Genomic DNA, 20760 nt, shown 5'->3' on the forward strand with positions numbered 1-20760 from the left:
GATAGACAAGATTTCCCAAGTGAACCTCAATAAGCTCTTCTTGGAAAATACAAAAATAAAAATATGTCAGGGCATATCTGTACCATGCACTGTGCAGAGCCAAAATAATAAAATTTTCATTGCTGTGGACAGAGACCTAAACACCACAAATATCACAGTTTTTATGGAAGGTTTATTTTTTACAAAAATATAAAACAATAAGTAAAAGCTATACTTGAGTATGGGTCGAATCATTCACAACATTTGACATATCTACCCTAGTTTTTTAGGTCTCTGGAGGATCTATATTGTCACCCTACCCTCTCAGAAACACTAGAAGCTTAATAAATAAAATACAAGGTTCTCCATTTCTAATGTATGCTGCTTATAAATCCACTCTAGCCAACCTGATCTCAGCAACATGAACCAAAAATAAGGCTTAACTTATGCTTCTTCCACAACATTTGCAAAAAAACAATGTTAAATGATAATCAAAATTCATATGCAGAACAGATACCAAGAAAATGCACCATTCAGCGTCCAAACATTATTCCAACCTTACTGAAGTTAAGCAAGTATAAACTTGCTTAAAGATCTCAATGGGAAATCAGAGCCTGATATATGAGCAATATATGAATCAAATAAATATTTTACAATATACAGCAAATATATTCCTACCTGCGTCTCATTCACTGCACTCTTAAGTCATATGGACATATCAATTTTTCTGCCATGATTAATATAAACCAGGCTATGAGAGTCCTGAGACTTGGAAATTGAATTGTGTTGGGTTTTCCTACAATTAAATATTTCACTGATAAGCTGTTTCCCTCATAAATTTAACCAAGGAGGAAAAAGAATCCAAACTTCACACTGAAGGAAAGTGTTCATTAGACTAATATTAAAAATATTAATTTACAAGGAATCAGTCACCTGTCATAATGGCTAAATACCAGTGAGAGAGGAGAAGAAATGTGACATTTAAACTACATCTTATTTGTTTATTTATTTATTTAAATCAATCAAATTTATCTGCTCCCATTTTCAGACGACTCTTACTTAAACTTAAAAGTACCAATCACACTTTTCCTTACTTTTTTTTCAGCATTGGTCATCTTTGCTGTTAAACAAACTACATGAATCTAGTCACAAACTAATAACATAATCTAATGCAGTGTTTTTCAAACTTGGCAACTTTTAAGATGTTTGGACTTCAACTCCCAGAATTCCCCAGCCAGCATTTTGAAAAACACCAATCTAATGTAATAACAGGTCTAACCTTAATATTTTTTCAGATCTATGTATAGTTTTACCTTAGCACTGAAAAGCTTTCTTCAATATATTCTAGGTATTGGGACTACAACGTCCACAACTATTAGCTAACTTGGATGGCTATCTCTGGAAGATGGAGTAACACAACCAGAGGACATCAAGTTAGGGAAAGCCACTTTATAGAACATACCTGGCTGTTCTCCCAACTCTGTGAATATATGTATTTGCATCTTCTGGGCAGTCAACCTGAATGACCCAGTTCACAGCAGGGAAGTCTGTAAAAAAAACATTTGAAATCCAGTCACATACAAATATTTTCTATGCTAGCAGCATAATTCCATATGAGTTTTGCACTCCAGCTCTATTTTACTGGCACTGCATTGAAAGAGACTGTTCACAAAGTACAATTAATCACATATTCTAGCTACATATATCTGACAGATAGGACTAAAATTAATAGAAGCTTCATTTTGCTAAATAATGAAAGGGGGCATAATTTTAAATTTGGTATGGAGAGAGAAATCATTTGCATTTTACAAATTGAAAAGTAAAACTGGCCATTTATGATTTTAAACCAGCAGTTTTCAATGCATGCATAGCTCAGAAGTAATTCAATTTGTATTTCGGCTAACTTTTAATACAAATAAATTATCCATACTTGATCTCTAGCTCCAGATATCAAAGGCATTGTACACATCTTATTTGAATGCCAATTATATGCCCCAGCAAGGACCAGTATTTAGAATCTTTACTTGACAAAAAGTATCTATTAGAATCTCAATAACAGGGTGTCTATAAATATATAGCCAGCCACGAGAATTACCAAGTTTATAATTAAAATTATTCAGCTGAGAGCTCATTTCATAGAACAGATTGAGGTCACATGCACAGGAAAGGTGATGCACTTATCTGAATTTTCTTTGTTCCATACTTTGCTATATTTATTGCCTACTTTATTTATTTATTGCCTGCTATATTTATTGCCTATTTTATCCTTCTGTTAATTTTACACTCTGTTGTGTCTTGGTATGGTCAATAAATTAATTAACTATACTTAGATACAAGGTTGGAAAAATCAACAAATACAAATCCTAAACCTATAGAAATGTGGACAGGGTGCTTTCTGAATTAAGGAACACATGGTTCTGTTCTTTCCTAATTCCTCCTCTTGCTTGGCTGACCTCCTGGATTTTCACCTGAATCTTGCTTAGCAGGGAATGAGCTACAGCAGGACTTGAAGCAATGGGGGCATGACCGTGGAGGAAGCAGCAGGAGAGGAGAGGACACAGGCAAAGGACACAGGCAATAAAAGCATAGAGACTAGCATCACAGGTCTGTTGCTGTAGAACATGTTCTCCGCTCAGCCTCAACCAGCTGGACCTTGGTCTCTTCCTTAAATGATTAATTTAACAAATGATTTTCAAGAACAGGGCCAAACCGATTAGATAACTCCCCTGAATGTGGAGGAATGCAAAGCTATTTACCTAGCCCACGAGCTGCAAGATCCGTAGCAAAAAGAACTGCCGATTTCTTGCGCAAAAAATCTTGATATACTTCCATTCTTTTCATCTGTTGTTGTTTGCCATGAAGAGCTAGTATAGGGAGACCCGGACGAAGGCGACAAAATACTCTAAACAAGTACTGAACCTAGAAACCAATAATAATTTCAATGCTAAGTTCCAAGAGCAAGACTAGTTGATATTACACATATATTTCATGGTAGGCCAGCATTACCTAACCGGTCTTGGCTAAGCTAGAAAAGCTAAATAGGATCAGACCCGGTTAACAGTATCATGGAAGAAAAAAACTCAGGGTGGTGGGCTAGATTGGGATGTTAAAAGCTATCCCAAAAGATGATATATAATTGAATGCTTAGGAAGAAGCAGCTTTCTCTAGTCTTTAGTACTATTTTAAAACAGGTGGAAGAGCCACTTTTGCTACCTCAGCTAGCTAGACACAGGGATACAAAGCTTTGCAAATGGAAAAAGCCAGAGATCTGCAAAATGGAAAAATCCAGAGGAAAAGGCATGCTAAGGTTTCATGTCTCCCAAAAGAAAAAACAGAAAAATATCCTTTCCTCCTGGAGTTTTCATATCATTTTTATCATGCAGCAATTTTCACAAAATTACCATGAGAATTAAAAAACCAAACCACAATGCTTCCTAAAAACGAATGCTATGGAAAACCCAGGCGCATGATTAGAATTTACAATTCTGAAATCTCATTAAGTCTCATTTAATTCAGCTAATCTATCTGTTTCTGCCCCTGGACACAGCATCTTGCAAGGTAGTCAATTGCCAGGCCTTTTGTCACCATAATCTTTTCAGTTGTGGACAGATTTATAGCTAGATTTATGGCTACATCCAACAGACTTGCTGTTTTAAATTTCATGATATCTGAAAAAAACGATCTTGCCACAATTTAGATGGAATTATTCCCAAAAAAATAACCTTTTTATAAATAAACCCACCCTTTAATCTAAAGGCATGTCATTTTAAAGCCACGTGCTTACTTAAAGGCACACTCACAAGACATCAAATCAGGAAAAGCATCTTCCTTTCCTCACAATATAATAAAATGCTTGGATGACAATGTTTGCTACGATATGTTTGGTCCATTTATAAACAAAGCATGCATTTCGCTGAATACAATACAAAAATGTCTAAAGCAGTCCAGCTGGAGTACTCGCCTCTACCTGCATGCCAAATTTCTCTTTGCTTGGATACTTAACTGCTAACTTTTATAAAGCTGTTTTGATAAATAACGTAATTAGGTTATAGCCCTGACAGTCTCTCCAGCCTCAGGGATTCAGCAGCCAAACAATTTACATGCTTTCATCAGCTTTGCTTGTTTTACAATATTCTAACTTTCTGATTACAGGTAGTCCTTGACTTACAACCACAATTGAGCCCAAAATTTCTGTTGCTAGTGAGACAATTAAATGAGTTTTGCCCCATTTTACAATCTTTCTTGCCACAGTTGTTAAGTAGAATCACTGCAGTTGTTAAGTTAGTAACATGGTTGTTAAGTGAATCTGGCTTCCCCACTGACTTTGCTTGTCAGAAGGTCACAAAAGGTGATCGCATGACCCCTGGACACTTGCAACTGTCATAAATATGAGTCAGTTGCCAAGCCTCCAAATTTTGATCAATGTGATCGTGGGGATGCTGCAATGTGTGAAACACTCACATAGGTCTCTTTTTTCAGTGCCATTGTTAACTTTGAACGGTCACTAAACAAGCTGTTGTAAGTCGAGGACTACTTGTACTGTAAAATATATTGGTGGGTAATTTATGATGCAGCAGCCTGCCTGACTGTTACCCATTTGATTTTTATGAATTATAACGAACACGGTTCTTTATAAATTGTAGGAGATGGGATTATGTAATACCTCTTTACAGCTTGCAAAAAATACAATACTCTTCTTATTCAGGTGAGTTTTCAGAAAAGAGTACAACATATTGACTTTCTGGTGCAGTTCACAAACAATGTAGTTCTGTTCCAAAGTTGCTGGAGTACTAAAAGTACCAGAGAAGGAGAAATAAACAACAGATAAAAACATCAGAGGGGGGAAAAACAACAAAAAACAAGCAATATATGTTCAAGTAAACATGTGCCTCAAAGCATTATCTAAGTAAAACCGGATGTCCAACATTTTCCAAGCTAGAGGGCATCCTTTGTTTTTGCAGGGCATTTGCAGGAGACCCTATTCTCAAGGGCCAAGGCAAAATATAAATGTCACTTTGTTTAGTTACACTTATCATTTACATGTAATTAAAATTAAATATAGGTCTTCAAATCACTGATGCTAGGTTATTTTAGGAAATGCCTCTCCCCAGTTACATCTACCCATCCCATCGGGTCAAGGAGGAGCATGCTGCAAGTCCTGTCTAGTAAGCAGCTCCATCTAGCAGGAGCCAGATGGTACATCTTTTCCGCTGTGGTTCCTACTCTTTGAAATACCATCTCCCCTTCAGGGTCTACAACAACTCGCCATGGCCAACTCATCGCAGCCAACTCGCCACAAGACAACTCGCCATGGCCAACTCATTGCGGGACAACTCGCCATGGCCAACTCACCACGGCCAATTTGCCATGGAACAACTCACTGCGGGACAACTCACTGCGGGACAACTCACCATGGCCAACTTGCCATGGGACAACTCCCCAGGGACAACTCACTGCGGGACAACACGACACAGGACAAGAACTACACTAATATGAAAGAAATAGTGGAACAGAATCATTAAAGAAAGGATGCCAAAAGGAGGGACAATATGAAATGTGAATGACAAAAATTAAAATATTTTTAAAATTATTTTAAATAATGAAATTGAATTGTTGAATTGTCCTGTGGCGAGTTGGCTGCAGCAAGTTGGCTATGGCGAGCTGTCCCATTCCGCCAGCTCAGGTAAGGTTAGTTCTATCTCTGTTAGCCTTTCAGAAGTCCCTTAAAACATGTTTTTTCATCGACCTTGAAGGTCCAGTGGAGCATGCAAGGTGGTTATATGATGTCAATTTACCGTTTTACCCCCACTATCTTTCTTTTTTTATGTCTGAGCATTTGGTTTTTAATTGTTATTACATTTGTATGCGTGGTGGTGTTTTCTGAGATGGGCAACTGTATAATATATTTTGGAACCAAAAAAAGGGAATAAGTGGCAACTGCTCCTCCCTAATCCAGGCTAAAGTTCAGAGCAAGGAAGTGGGAAGTGAAAAGATAACTTGTTCACCCCAGAAATCAATCCCTTTTACAGGACAAGCCATAAGGACAGCATTCACAGGACCTGAAGAACTTGAAAAAGCTTGCAAGAAAATTTGTTGTAATCCTAAAGTTGTAATCCTTAAAACACACACACAGAACTCTACATTATGTTGTCTGCTATTGCAATTCTTTTTAATTCAACTGCTGGCAGCTATCTAGTAATTGGACATCAAATTGTCTGGTCAACCCCAAACCTTTGAGAAATAAAGACTTAAGAGATAAAATCAAATATTACTTGGGCTGCTTCCAATAGTCGCACTGTTAGTCGGTCTTGTCTCTTTTAAATCAACTATTTTATACATTTACTTTAGCTTGCAGCTCTCCGCCCAAAGTCCAAAAGTTATATATTACAGTGATTTCTTGTATACACGGTTGTTGAAATTAAAAAGCAAGTACTGAAACAAAGATATCCTGGATGTGCCCCCTCCAATTTACTGGCCTGCTTTATTCTAAGCCCAAGACTGGAAACTCCCAGACTACACCATGCAACAAGTAGGTTCCGAATGGAGAAAAACAATTCAATACCAAAAACACTCATATTTCTTTAAAGACCACATAAGCTGAGCTCCAACCTGAACTTTGCTTTTTCATGCACCCAGATGTATTCTGGATCCTTCAAGCTCAACCGAGCAAGGTCCTTCACAGATTTGGTCTGCGTGGCTGAGAAAAGCAGGGTCTGCCGTTTTTTGGGAAGGTTCTCTATAATTGCATTCATGGTATCAGCGAAGCCCATATCCAGAATTCTATCAGCTTCATCAAGGACTAGAATGAGAAAAACAGGTTGGGGGAAATCGGACTTTTTTAAAAAAAAGTTTTAGTAGTTAAATAAAACACTTTGTTTGTTTATTTGTTTGTTTATTCTTTATATTTCTTAACCGCCCATCTCCCTTGGAGAAGGCTCTGACTGGTGTATAATATAATCAATAAAATTAAACATTAAAATCAGAATAATTTAGTATTAAAAGTTTTAAAATTATAAAAACATTATAAAAACTTCAGAAGGTGAAGAATTCCAAAAGGATTAACAATTGTTAATTCAGGCAGCAGTAGGGGGGGTGTTCTCGTGGGGCTGGCCAGCCCCATGGTTGTGGGGGACACTGTGTCTCCCACACAAGGCTACACAGCTAACCCCTTTGTGAAAGGCCGAGAGATCAGGGGCTTTCCTCACCTCTGAGAGCAAGATTTCCACAGTGCAGGGGAAGTGGCAGAAAAGGCCCTCTTCCTGGATCCCGCCAGTTGAATGTTTCACATTATATAGTTGAGAGTTCCCTACATATCATCCAAATGTGCTGAGGTGCTTGTAGACATCTATTAGGCTCTGTCCCACATGCACATAACACCACAGTCTTGTGCATTCAACATTATTGTTGTTCTTAATTTTATGCAACCACCTACACGATTCTTTAAATTTTAAAACATTAAGACATTTAGGAGTCTTGTCCAGGAAGCTTGAACAATTTTAAGAAATATTCTCTGCATGCTGTGAATTGCCCAGAGCAATATACATGGATCAGTTCCATAAGACGTTTAAGGTTAGAAGGCAGTAGGACTCCTATTAAGATTTCAAGCAAAGCTCCGGATTGGAATTCACACTGAACAGATACAGGAACAGAGGCTACCAACTAATATTTTATACTTACTCAGCATTTGAAGATTGGAGGCATGGAAATACGAGGTTTCATCCATGTGTTGTAAAAGACGACCAGGAGTACAAATGAGGATATTCATATTATGGATTTTGGTTGATTCTTGTTTCAAGTCCTGAAAAAGCAGGTTGGTTGGGAATTTAGGATGCATAGTTTTACAAAGAGCATTCACACAGACAAAGCCACTTTGAGCATGGCACACCACCTCGCAGAAAAGATCAGAATTTTCTCCATTTTCAATAACACAGAAATGTACATCTGCATACAAATTATACACACACACACACACACACACACACACACACAATGCTGAAGATGAAATAGCCTCCGGTCTGTGATAATTTCTGTGAGTACAACATCTCAATTTCTCCACAAACCACTGGCAGATCACAAACAAAAATATTTATTTGAGAAAAGAATAACGCTTGTACAGTGATTGTACAGTGGTTTATGAAATCTGAAATGATCCCAGCTCAGTTAATTATTATCTCACCAACCTCAATTACTTACATTAACAGTGGCTAATGGGAGATGTTTAGATACTGCATGTTGCACAAGGTTCCTGCTTTTATTGAATTTTCTATCTACAGATAAGTAATATATCACTGATTGGACAAATTCCTTATTTTAATAATGCATTATAAACAGATTTTGGAGTGTTCTCTTATGTTGTGAGGAAGTGGGATTTTTTCTGCAGTGGCTCTGCTATTTTATTTCATTTATTTGTGTCCCGCCTTTATTATTTTTAAAAATAACTCAAGGCGAGAACATATCCCTTCCTCCTCCTATTTTCCGCACAACAACTCTATGGGGTGAATTGGGCCAGGAGAGAGTAACTGGCCCAAAGTCACGCAATGGCTTTCATATCTAAGGCAGAACTTGAACTCATGGTCTCCTGCTTTCTAAACTGGTGCTTCTAGCCTTTGCTGCCTGAAGTGAGGTCTGCCACCACACTTTCGGCCTTCCAGAAGTGCATCAAAACCTGTCTCTGCCAGCTGGCTTGAGTTCCTGATGTGGGGTGGGAGGGGTTATGTTAGAGATGGTTTGTGGACCAACAGGGAAAGTATCACCTACCAATCTTGCTTTTTGTTATTGTTATCTGAAATGAATCCTGGAACACAACCAACACTTTCCTCAACTTCGCAAAAAGATAAATGGCATGGCATGGCATAGCATAGTAGGATAGACCTAGCAAGACTGACTCCTACCTCAGGGTTAGAGAGAGAGAGTGACAGAGTGACAGAGATAGATAGATGAGAGACAGAGAGACAGAGAGAGAGAGACAGAGTGACAGAGATAGATAGATAGATAGATAGATAGATAGATAGATAGATAGATAGATAGATAGATAGATAGATAGATAGATAGATAGATAGATAGATAGAGTGACAAAGATAGATAGATAGATAGATAGATAGATAGATAGATAGATAGATAGATAGATAGAGAGAGAGAGAGAGAGAGAGAGAGAGAGAGAGAGACAGACAGACAGACAGACAGACAGACAGACAGACAGACAGACAGACAGACAGACAGACAGACTTGGCTCCAATAAATTATTTTTTAAAAGGAGAGCCTACCTTTCCACCAATGATTAGACCTGCAGAAAATTCATGATTCTTCCCCACTTTACGCAGGACTTCAAACGTCTGGTAAGCCAATTCTCTGGTAGGAGATATTATCAAAACGCCCAGTTCATCCATGGCAGTCCACTGCTGGCGGTATAAGATTTCTAGAGCCTGAAGAATTAAAAAGTATTGGTTAGAAATTCTATCAGATGCTCTCCTGGAGTACACTTTTTCATTATTAACCTGCAACCAGTAACAACATTCCCTTCTAAGGCAAACCTTTGAAGCAATAACTCACTTCAAAAATCTCTGCAGTGAAACTCTCCTTTGCAAACAATGGGACTCCTGACTTCTAAAAAGCCCTGCAGCCGCATCACTTTGCTGGAGCAAAGGGGCTTTAGCACATGGACTATGCATCCACAGCTATCTATTTCCAATGAATAGATGTTCAAGACATGCTTCTTGTGCATTAAAACACTCATCAAATAAAATGGCATCGCTCCTGCAGCTTGACAAGGCAGAACATATCATTTGCCCATATCATTTGCCCAATTCAGTCTCTTTAGAAGGAAAATGCACCTGCCTGACAATTACGAAGTTTGCTTGTTTGTGTATCAAATTTATGCGGGCTCACAAAAATCTCACCAATAACTACTCTGGGCAGCATAAAAGAATTAATTAAAAAACTGATTTATGATCACAATTTTGGTCACAAATCATTGCAGTTTACACTGAGTCACCATGTGACCAGACTCTATTTTACGACCGTTTTTGTGGCACGCATTAAGCAAGTCACTGCAGTTAAGCGAATGATGCACTTCTTAAACAAATCACATGAATTCAAATCGCTGTTTGAATAAAGGTTTCTGTTAGAGCAACCTTTCCCAACTCTGTAAATACGCTGAATTGTAACTCCCATAATTCTGTTGCCCATCCTAGCCTGGAACCACAGATCAGAACAATCCACAAGGTCTGAAATAGCCGGATAACTAATTCTTACTTGCCAGAGTCCTCCTTATCGTAGGCCAAGACAATGAATCCTTCAGTGATTCCTAACTCATCCATTAATACAAATAAGATGCATATTAGCTTATATGATGATATATAACAAGTATTTCCCTACTTACAGGTACAATGAAAGCCAAGGTTTTGCCGGATCCTGTCTTGGCAGCTCCCAACACATCTTTACCCTGCAATGCCAAACCTATGGTCTGCTTCTGGATTTCAGTCACCATGCGATACTGAGCTTCCTGTAAGCCTGATGATACACAGGAGACAAAACCTCAGATTCAGCATTCAACAAATAGAACAGAATTTTCAATTTGAGGACTTTTTTATCCTTAAGGATTCCATTCTTACCTTTCAGAGTTTTCCTGGATAGTGGGAAATCAGAAAATCTTGTAATGTCATTTGTATTTATCTGTGTTGGGGGGAAAAATAAAACAGTTCATTAAATTTTAAAATACCTAAAGAACATGCATGCCCAGATTCTGCAAGCTACCATTATTTATATTTAAGTATGCCTTTGCAAAAGTGAGTATTTTATTCACTTTCCTTTCAATTTTGTTCTGTAGCATTAATACAATTTTTCATTGCTTTTGATGACGTTTCAACTGTAATTTTTGTGCCTCTCGTGTGCCACTATGATTAATATTCAATATTGGCATAGCTTAATTAAACAGATTTATAACACACTTGCATGTGTTTTACTCAGAAGCAAATGTCCCAATAGGAGCTATATAGGACTTTTTTCCAAATAAATTTCTAAAAGATTACAGTCATTTCCACATTCTCGCATTGTGAAGTTTTCTATACAGGTAGTCCTCTACTTACAACCATTCATTTAGTGACTGTTCAAAATTATAACAGCACTGAAAAAAAGTGACTTATGGCCAATTTTTCCCACTTACAACTCTTGCAGCAGCCTCATGGTCATGTGATCAAAATTTGGACACTTGTTAATTGATTCACATTTATGACGGTTTCAGTGTCCCAGGGTCATGAGATCACCTTTTGTGACCTTCCTGACAAACAAAGTCAATGGGAAAGCCAGATGAACTTAACAACTGTGTTACTAACTTAACAATTGCAGTGATTCACTTAACAACTGTGGGACATAAAATGGGACAAAACTCACTTAACAACTGTCTCGCTTAGCAACCGAAATTTTGGGCTCAATTATGATTGTAAGTTGAGGACTACCTGTAAAATAGAAGAATTAGTGGAATCTTATATTTCCGCTAGAACTATGAGGCAATTAGAAAACCAGGAACATCATATTTAATGTGTTGTTTTTTTAAAAAAAAATCATATTTTTAGTCCAGACAGCAAGTTCCTATTATTCTATTTGCCATACATTGTCCTCAATATGGTGGTACGGTTAAGACGCTGGCTGGCACTGCCAAGGCTCAGATTCTAGTCTACTCTCAGCCGTAAGAGCTTACTGGATGACTCTGGACCAGTGGTAGGCAACCTTGGCTCTTTTATGACTCATGGACTTCAACTCCCAGAATTCCTGGCTCAGGAATTCTGGGAGTTGAAGTCCACGAGTCATAAAAGAGCCAAGGTTGCCTACCCCTGCTCTGGACTATTCCATCTCTCTCTGTCCAGCCTACCTTACAGGGCTGTTGTAGGGGGAAGCAAAAGGAAAATGTATATATGTGTGCTGCACTGGACTCCTGAATTAAAAGCAGGACATAAATCTAGCAAACAAATAAATAATCAGGCTATGTTCCAACAATGAAGCTATTTTAAAAAAGGCAAAGAGCATCCCAGCAGCTCCTAAATGAAAAGAAGACTTGAAGTGATGCACCGATGATGTTACCTAGTTTGGATAATGAAACATCTGCAGGAAAACAATCAAGGTCAGAGAACACCAAGGACCCCTCATTTCAACCCTGAGCTACAAAGATTCTCCCTCATTGATCTGGTCAGACCAGCAGAAAGAAAAAGAAAAAAGAGAGAAACGTCAACAAGGAGGGGGAGAAAATCACCGACTTCCACATGACTTGGAAAGAGACAAAAATTGATGGCCAAAGGCAACTGGAGAACATTCAAAAAGCAGTGCTGAACTGGCCATCACCTCCACTGATTCTTATTTTTGGACAGATTTTGCTTGCTTGGCTGGAGTAGAAAGACTGAATGAAAAGCAGCCTAGCCTAACCTCTACTGAGAAGAGATAGGCAACTTGTCCTCAGACCATATGCGACTCTTGGACTCGTTTCAAAAACTCCATGCCAAGGACCAACTGGTCCCTCTGATCTCTCAGCAGCATGTTGATTTACAGTTATTTACAGAAAGAGGAACAAGTTGGGTAAGAAAGAGAAGAATGGACATCCCTACCTACTGCTTAGTATCAGCTCCAATAGAGAAGCTCTGGAGGAATAGACTCAGAACAGAAAAATGTTGGTCCCTGTTGCTAAACAGTGATGCTGGAAAATCTAAGTTGAACTTCTGACAGCCCCTGTAATTTTTCTCCCATTTCTAATGCCCTTCTTTTCCCCATTAGGTGCAACCCACTCACTTTAGTCCGGTGTTTCTCAACCTTGACAATTTTAAGGCATGTGGACTTCAACTCCCAGAATTCCACAGCCAGCAATGCTGGCTGTGGAATTCTGGGAGTTGAAGTCCACATGCCTTAAAATTGTCAAGGTTGAGAAACACTGCTTTAGTCAATGTGCAGCTCTCCAAAATGAGACGCAAGAGCAGGACTATACTTATGAACAAGAAAACAGAAGGAACAATGCCATCTCCACATATTTCAACCTATTTTTCCCAAATAAGAATCTAATGTCCATTACTTATTTGCCTAACTGCAGACACAAAAACTGATCACAGGTGGGCTTTTCTTAGAATATGTACTATAATCAAATATATATCCTCACAGCATATTTACCTAATCATTTCTACTTCAGATATAACACACATATAAATTAAGAATCCATGTTATAGGCTTATCAGCTTAATGCTTTTTCTTGTTGACTCAAACTTTCATCACTGGAACACAGCAGAACTCTCAAAATGTCAGTTAGATACAGATTTAATTTTGACAGGAGCTTTAAATAATTTCTGCCTTCAAAGAAAGGCTCTGAAGAAAAAAAAATCTATAAATATTAAACAAATATGAAATTATGTTCCTCTTGTACATAGGTAGGGTAACAGTATTGATGCTTTTGATCACTGGTGTTACCTAGAATTTTAGACTTCATTATTACCTTGTAAATAACGGCAATATCAGCATTTTAGCATGGCATCATGTGTCCTTTTGATGTTCAGGAAACATAAAAGCCATTTTTTTATTTACATGCAAATACTAGCTTATTCATAATCTAAACAATAAGACCATGTTTTGGAGTCCTTGAGTGTTGCAAGTGTTAAAGAAACAAAGCCAGATGGGAAAGGAGAAGAAGCAATAAGAGTGTCTGTCTTTTCTCATGTCTAATCAATGTTTTTTATTGTTGCTTTCTGACACACTAGCATGTATTAAATGTATCATCTGTATCTGAACCCTATATAAAGACTTGAACCCCCCCTCCAGACACACACACACACACACACACACACAGACACACACACACAAACTGTTTACTTTGCCTGAAGTTATGGTTCATACTGTTGGAGAGGGGAGTGAAAAAGCCACTTTGCTAAATTAGTATTATTTTCCCAAATTCAGAGATCAGAGGCTTTCTTTTCAGCTCACACCAACTTGGATGCTTGAGTTTTAAAGGCAACAAGAGAAAACTCCTGAGAATACCATGAGGAGTCAAGAAAATAAACAAGTGAATCATTAAACAAATAACCCAGAGTTCTCATTCAAGGCACAAATGACCAGGCTCAAATTATCCTACTTCGGAAACATTATTCGAAAACTTAGTTCTCTGGAGAAAACGCTAATGCTGGAAGGAAAGAGAAGAAGAGGACAACCAACAGCACAGTAGATGGACTCAGTTACCATGGTGATGAGTGCACAACTGGAAGACCTGAAAAACTAGGTTAAGGCAGATCATCATAGAGAAAAATCTATATGGTCACTAGGAATCAAAAACAACTTGATGGCACATAATCCATCAAACAATAGTTTAACAGACATGACTCCTAGAATGTGAGGGAGACATGATAGACATCTAGCACAAGATCCAGCAAAATCTTACTTCCTATCATGCAAACATAAGAGACAGAGGAAAATCTAGGCACAAAAAGAGGCCGGATATGTTTCCTTGAGCTTTAGAATATTGAGTGAATCCAGCTGACATGATTTATCAATCATGCCGTATGGCTAAATGCCTTTGGTTACTTTGGCTAATGGTGATTAGTTCAATAAACTCTGTTATGGTTATACAATCATTAAGTTGTATCTGACTCTCTACAACCCCATGGACCATAGCACATCAGGCCCCCCTGTCCTCTACTGTCTCCCTGAGTCTGCCCAAATTCATGTTCACTGCGTAGATGACACTATCTAACCATCTCATCTTCTGCCGTCACCTTCTCCTTTTGCCTTCAATCTTTCCCATCATCAGAGTCTTTTGCAATGAGTCTTCTCTTCTCATTAGGTGGCCGAAGTATTTGAGCTTCAGTATCTGTCCTTCCAAAGAACAGTCAGAGTTGATTTCCAGAGTATCCTGCTGGATCAAATCAAAGGAGCATCCTATTTCTTTATCAGAGGCCAATCAGATACCTCTGGGAAATTCATAAGCAGGACAGAATCACCAGTTGGCTCTTCCCATCCATGTGCTATGCCAACTATATTCAGATGCAGAGCTTTTCTGACTAGAAAAACCATCACAAACGCCTTTGCATACATTAGCCTAATCTCCTTTTTAAAATTGTGCCATCACCAAACCTTTGATGCATAGAATTTCACAGTAGCCAGGTCCCTGTTAGATCTTAGTAGGACTCTCTGGTTCTCCTACAGAATAGAACACCTGTTATAAATTGATATCTCACTGTTATGTCAATATTTCAACCAACCATACTATTCCCTTTCCCCCTACCATCTACTGAATCAATCTTCGGTTCTGGTGTCTTCCATAGGCAGCAATTTTATTATACAATTAAACTGAAATGCATAATGCTGGATATATATATAAGATCTACACAAACCAGAAAGCAGCAGCAAAAGCTGACCTACCAACATATGCATACACTGTTGCCCAACTGCTCTTGTTTGGCTCTCTTTCACCAGGAAGAATTAAACTGAGAACCTCGGATTATTGTTTGTCTAGCATTACATCTGAATCTACAACTCTCCAAATAAAGCAGAGGCATTGTTTAAGGCTCTGGCTTATTAACTTGTGCCTTCTAGAACAAGAGGCCACATGTCACATTCCATAAATGGTCATATGCTAATTTAAGGAATAGTTGACAAATCTACAAGCAAAAAACAATGCAAAAAATCTCCCCAACAATCCCAAGGATGTGCTACACATCCAAAACCTGGATGAGGAACCACTGTTTTCATTAGGTCATCTAAAATCCACTATTGGGGGGGGGGGGGAAGAGACGGGGAGGAGGACCACACTTCTCCAGGTAGGAAGCTACATCATTGCAAATCATTTCCATTTAATTTTAAGGCCAATTAAAAGTCCAGGTGGATGCAAGTTCCTTCTGGAACATGTACATTTAGGGAAGGCTATATCATGCCTTTCACTATGTAATATAATACCCCTTAAAAGCAACCTTATGCCACCTTACTGTGTGTCACATGGCATGAACTTTCAGTTCAATTTATTAAAGTTTTAATCTGACATCTGCGTACCTTAAAATAGCATACAGTGAGGGAGATTATTTGATCCCTGATTTGTATGTTTGCCCACGGACAAAGAAATGCTTGGTCTATAATTTTAATGGTAGGTTTATTTTAACAGAGAGAGACAGAATAACAAAAACAAATCCAGAAAAATGCATTTCAAAAAAGTTATAAATTGATTTGCATTTTAATGAGTGAAATAAGTATTTGACCCCTTCGCAAAACATGACTTAGTACTTAGTGGCAAAACCCTTGTTGGCAACCACAGAGGTCAGACGTTGCAGTTGGCCACCGGGTTTGCACACATTTCAGGAGGGATTTTGTCCCACTCCTCTTTGCAGATCCTCTCCAAGTCATTAAGGTTTCAAGGCTGACGCTTGGCAGCTCGAACCTTCAGCTCCCTCCACAGATTTTCTATGGGATTAAGGTTTGGAGATTGGCTAGGCCACTCCAGGATCTTAATGTGCTTCTTCTTGAGCCATTCCTTTATTGCCTTGGCCGTGTGTTTTGAGTCATTTCCATGCTGGAATACCCATCCACGACCCATTTTCAATGGCCTGGCTGAGGGAAGGAGGTTCTCACCCAAAATTAGACAGTTCATGGCCCCGTATATCGTCCCTTTGATGCGATGAAGTTGTCCTGTCCCCTTAGCAGAAGAACACCCCCAAAGCATAATGTTTCCACCTCCATGTTTGATGGTGGGGATGGTGTTCTTGGGGTCATAGGCAGCATTCCTCTTCCTCCAAACACGGTGAATTGAGTTGATGCCAAAGAGCTCGATTTTGGTCTCATCTGACCACAACACTTTCACTCAGTTCTCCTCTGAATCATTCAGATGTCCTTTGGCAAACTTCAGACGGGCCTGTACATGTGCTTTCTTGAGCAGGGTGACCTTGCAGGCGCTGCAGGATTTCTGTCCTTCATGGCGTAGTGTGTTACCAATTGTTTTCTTGGTGCCTGGTCCCAGCTGCCTTGAGATCATTGACAAGATCCTCCCATGTAGTTCTGGGCTGATTCCTCACTGTTCTCATGATCACTGAAACTCCAGGTGAGATCTTGCATGGAGCCCCAGACCAAGGAAATTTGACAGTTATTTTGTGTTTCTTCCATTTGCAAATAATCGCACCAACTGTTGTCACCTTCTCACCAAGCTGCTTGACGATAGTCTTGTAGCCCATTTCAGCCTTGTGTAGGTCTACAATCTTGTCCCTGACATCCTTGGAAAGCTCTTTGGTCTTGGCCATGGTGGAGAGTTTGGAATCTGATTGAGTGCTTCTGTGGACAGGTGTCTTTTATACAGGTAACAAGTTGAGATTAGGAGCACTCCCTTTACAAGAGTGCTCCTAATCTCAGCTCATTACCTGTATAAAAGACACCTGGGAGCCAGAAATCTTGCTGATTGATAGGGGATCACATACTTATTTCACTCATTAAAATGCAAATTAATTTATAACTTTTTTGAAATGCGTTTTTCTGGATTTTTTTGTTATTCTGTCTCATTTTTAAAATAAACCTACCATTAAAATTATAGACTGATCATTTCTTTGTCAGTGGGCAAACGTACAAAATCAGCAGGGGGTCAAATAATTTTTCCCCTCACTGTACATAGTGATCCTTGCTCCTCTTTTTTTCCCCCCACAATGACAGCCTGAAAAGTTTATTATCTGCTGAATCCCTAATCGGTCACTTAAGTGGGCGGGTGGTTTGGAATTCCCTCCTTATTACAGTCATGTGGCTCTCTCCCCACAAAAGGTCATCCAGCTTTTCCCCAACCTGGAATATCCAAATTATTGATATGTGATAATATGTTAGAGAGAGGCACTCTGTATACGTTCTAGGACAGACTTTTTTTTTTAAATAGTTCTAAAATGGATCTGGGACACAAAAGCAATTCAAGGACGAGGCAATCTCTGCCAACCAGGCACAGGCAATGGAGCAAAACGGATCTTGATCTTCGGTTGAGACAAGCGGTCCCCGAGAGACCTAATGCCCCGCATCTCTTCTCACCTCTGTGTAGCGCCTTTCCAAAGCGGCGATTGACTCCCTCTCCACTTCCCACTCCGGTTTCTTTTGTTTGCGCTGTTGCCGCTGCTTGTCTTTGCGTTTGGCGTACCTCTTCTTCCAACGCTCGAAGTTGCGCACCGGGTCGGCGCCCGAACCCGACACGACTCTCCGACTCTCCTCCATCCCTTCTGGGTGGAATTGAGGACCAGAACACGCTGCCAAAGGAAAGAACGCGACGCGAAAGGAACCGGGCGCATAGAGATGACATCACAGGCAAGCTCCTCCCTCCTGCAGGAGGGGTAGTCCGAACTTCCAGCTGGATCGCGCATCACGCATCGCGCAACGGTTGGCTGCGCGCCTTGCCGTTTTATATTAGCAAGCAAGAATAATGTTTGTTTAAGGTTCTTACTATTGGATTGTGTTGCATCCAATATTGTGCACTACAGCCATTAAGATCTGATTGTTGTGCTTGTTATTGTGTTGGATCTGACATATTGTACGCGTTGCATTTAATCGGTGTTTGTCAGACTTTTTGTTTCCTTATCCATCTGTAAACTTTTATCAGAAAGTCCCTTTTATCCATGTAGATAAACACTTTAAGTAATTTAAAAGTCTCTATTGTGACTGGGAAACGGTGTATGTGTGATTATCCAAAGAATTATTTTTTTACCCAAATTTGGATGATTTATTTGGGTAATTTACCCAGGTTTGGGAAGCACTGCATTTGATGATTGTGCACTATAGCTAAGCTAAGCTAAAGCTAAGCTTAACCTAACCTAACCTAACCTTTATTGTCATTTTTTTACTGTGGGCACACAACAAAAATGAAATTTAGTTGCCCACTCTCAAAGTGAACACATACATGACACACACCTAAACATACTATATACAACATATGTATACACCCACACCCCTACATATACATAACAAATAAATATTAAACACTGTCCATCTTAAATATATAACAGAAGGAGGAAGCTTGAGAGTTCACAAGGTTAATGTTGTATGGAATGAAACTATGGCTGAATCTGGATGTTCTGCTTCGGATACCACAGAGCCTCCTCCCAGAAGGTAACAAGGAAAACAGGTCGTGAAAAGGATGTGTAGTGTCCCAGACAATCTTACGGACCTTGCTCAAGCAATGCTTCTGTGCTATGTCCTGGATGGGAGGGAGGGAACTGCCAATGATCTTTTCAGCCAACCTCACCACTCTCTGTACCGCCTTCCTGTCTGAAGCAGTAAGTAGTCTGAAGCTATGCTTCATTGTAGAGTAAATATAAAATACAGATAGTCCTTGACTTACAATTATTCATTTAACAACCAGTCGAAATTATAACAGCACTGAACCTCGCACTTACAACCATTGTACATCCCCATGGCTTGGTAATCAGCATGTATTTATGATGGTTGCTGTGTCCCGGGGTCACATGACCTTCCCAGGCAACTTCCAACAAGCAAAATCTATGCAGGAAGCCAAATTCACTTAACGATTGTGATTTACTTAACTGGACTGATTTGCTGAACAATAGAAAAAAGATTGTAAAGTCAGGCATGACTCATTTAATAACTGCCTTGTTTAGCAACATATATTCTGGTCCCAATTGTGGTTGTAAGTTGAAGACTACCTATATATAATTTGAAGCAGGGCTACCTCCTACAAGTTCTGGGGGCAGAAAAGTCAAGGGCTGGACCTGGATAACATTTGAATGGGAGGCCACCAGAAATAGAACTGAGAAATCAAAAAATCATCACACTGATGTCAAACCACTTCCATATTATTACCAAGAAAAGTTAATGGATATGCCCATCTTATCAGCTGAGTTATCAGCTCTAGGTAACCTTAAACTCTTTATTGTTCACAACCAAAATGAAATATGGAAAGAAATAATATAAAAGTGGCTACAGGCATTCTAACTTCATTTCTTACATGCTTATAACAAAGCACAGTATAAACCTGGAATGAAACAGTAATTGATATCAGTAACAAGAGGAATTATGCAACTATTATGTCATAACCTGTTTTGGAAAAAGGTCATTTCTTGGCTTTAGGAGTCAGTTTCAGCTGAATTCCCAGTGGGTGTCAGCCCCACTATGTAGACCACTACATGAAATCAACTCCACAGGGTATCTATATTTCAATAGGCTATAATATCAGAATCTTGCAAATCTAATTGTGCTGTACCTGTTTGATGAATTAGGGAGACATCTGAGCTGCTGCCACATATTACCTTGCTTCTCTGTACAGTACTTAACAATTACTTTAATCCCGTTTGCCTGGGGCAGTTTTTTTCAACTTCAGCAATTTTAAGATTCTAGCTGATTCTGGGAGTTGAAATCCACGTAAGGTTGCTGAGGTTGAGCAACATTGATCTAGGCCAGGGCTTTTCAACCTTTTCACCCATTTTACCACTTTTAGGATATGGCAATATCCGAGTACCACCAGTCGCCTAGTAAGGTGTCAAAAACTTGATGACCCCCCCCCAAAAAAGAAAAAAGTGATAAAGTACAGCTAGTCCTCGACTTACAACAGTTTGCTTAGTGACTGTTCGAAGTTACAGTGGCACTGAAAAAAGTGCCCCCCAAGCCACAGCCGAGCAAGACACCTGCTTGCCCACCCGGCGGCACTCTTCCTCCTGTCCGAGGTTTTCATTGTTGTGAGCATTTCTGTTGAGGATTGGCAGTGGAGGTGGGATTTATTTATTTATTTATTTATTTTATTTAATTTATATGCCGCCCTTCTCCCGACGGGACTCAGGGCGGCGCACAACATATTTAAAA

The 20760-nt window shown here is 39.2% G+C and overlaps 1 protein-coding gene across 1 annotated transcript in view; it reads right to left on the minus strand.

Annotated features, from left to right (window-relative positions):
• DDX10 (DEAD-box helicase 10) overlaps window positions 1–18190 on the minus strand; it is a 146945-nt gene extending 128755 nt beyond the window's left edge. The window contains exons 1-9 of the mRNA XM_015812934.1: window positions 17986–18190; window positions 10590–10650; window positions 10358–10488; window positions 9243–9401; window positions 7657–7777; window positions 6589–6778; window positions 4643–4769; window positions 2736–2898; window positions 1442–1526 (exon numbers count right to left, since the gene is read on the minus strand). Of these exons, the coding sequence (XP_015668420.1) occupies window positions 1442–1526; window positions 2736–2898; window positions 4643–4769; window positions 6589–6778; window positions 7657–7777; window positions 9243–9401; window positions 10358–10488; window positions 10590–10650; window positions 17986–18165 (1217 nt within the window). The 5' untranslated portion in view covers window positions 18166–18190. The remainder of the gene's footprint in view (window positions 1–1441; window positions 1527–2735; window positions 2899–4642; window positions 4770–6588; window positions 6779–7656; window positions 7778–9242; window positions 9402–10357; window positions 10489–10589; window positions 10651–17985) is intronic.
• Window positions 18191–20760: the final 2570 nt, after the last annotated feature.

The sequence above is a fragment of the Protobothrops mucrosquamatus genome, unplaced genomic scaffold, assembly GCF_001527695.2.
Source record: "Protobothrops mucrosquamatus isolate PMUCROS unplaced genomic scaffold, P.Mucros_1.0 scaffold_66, whole genome shotgun sequence".
Classification (NCBI taxonomy): domain Eukaryota; kingdom Metazoa; phylum Chordata; class Lepidosauria; order Squamata; family Viperidae; genus Protobothrops; species Protobothrops mucrosquamatus.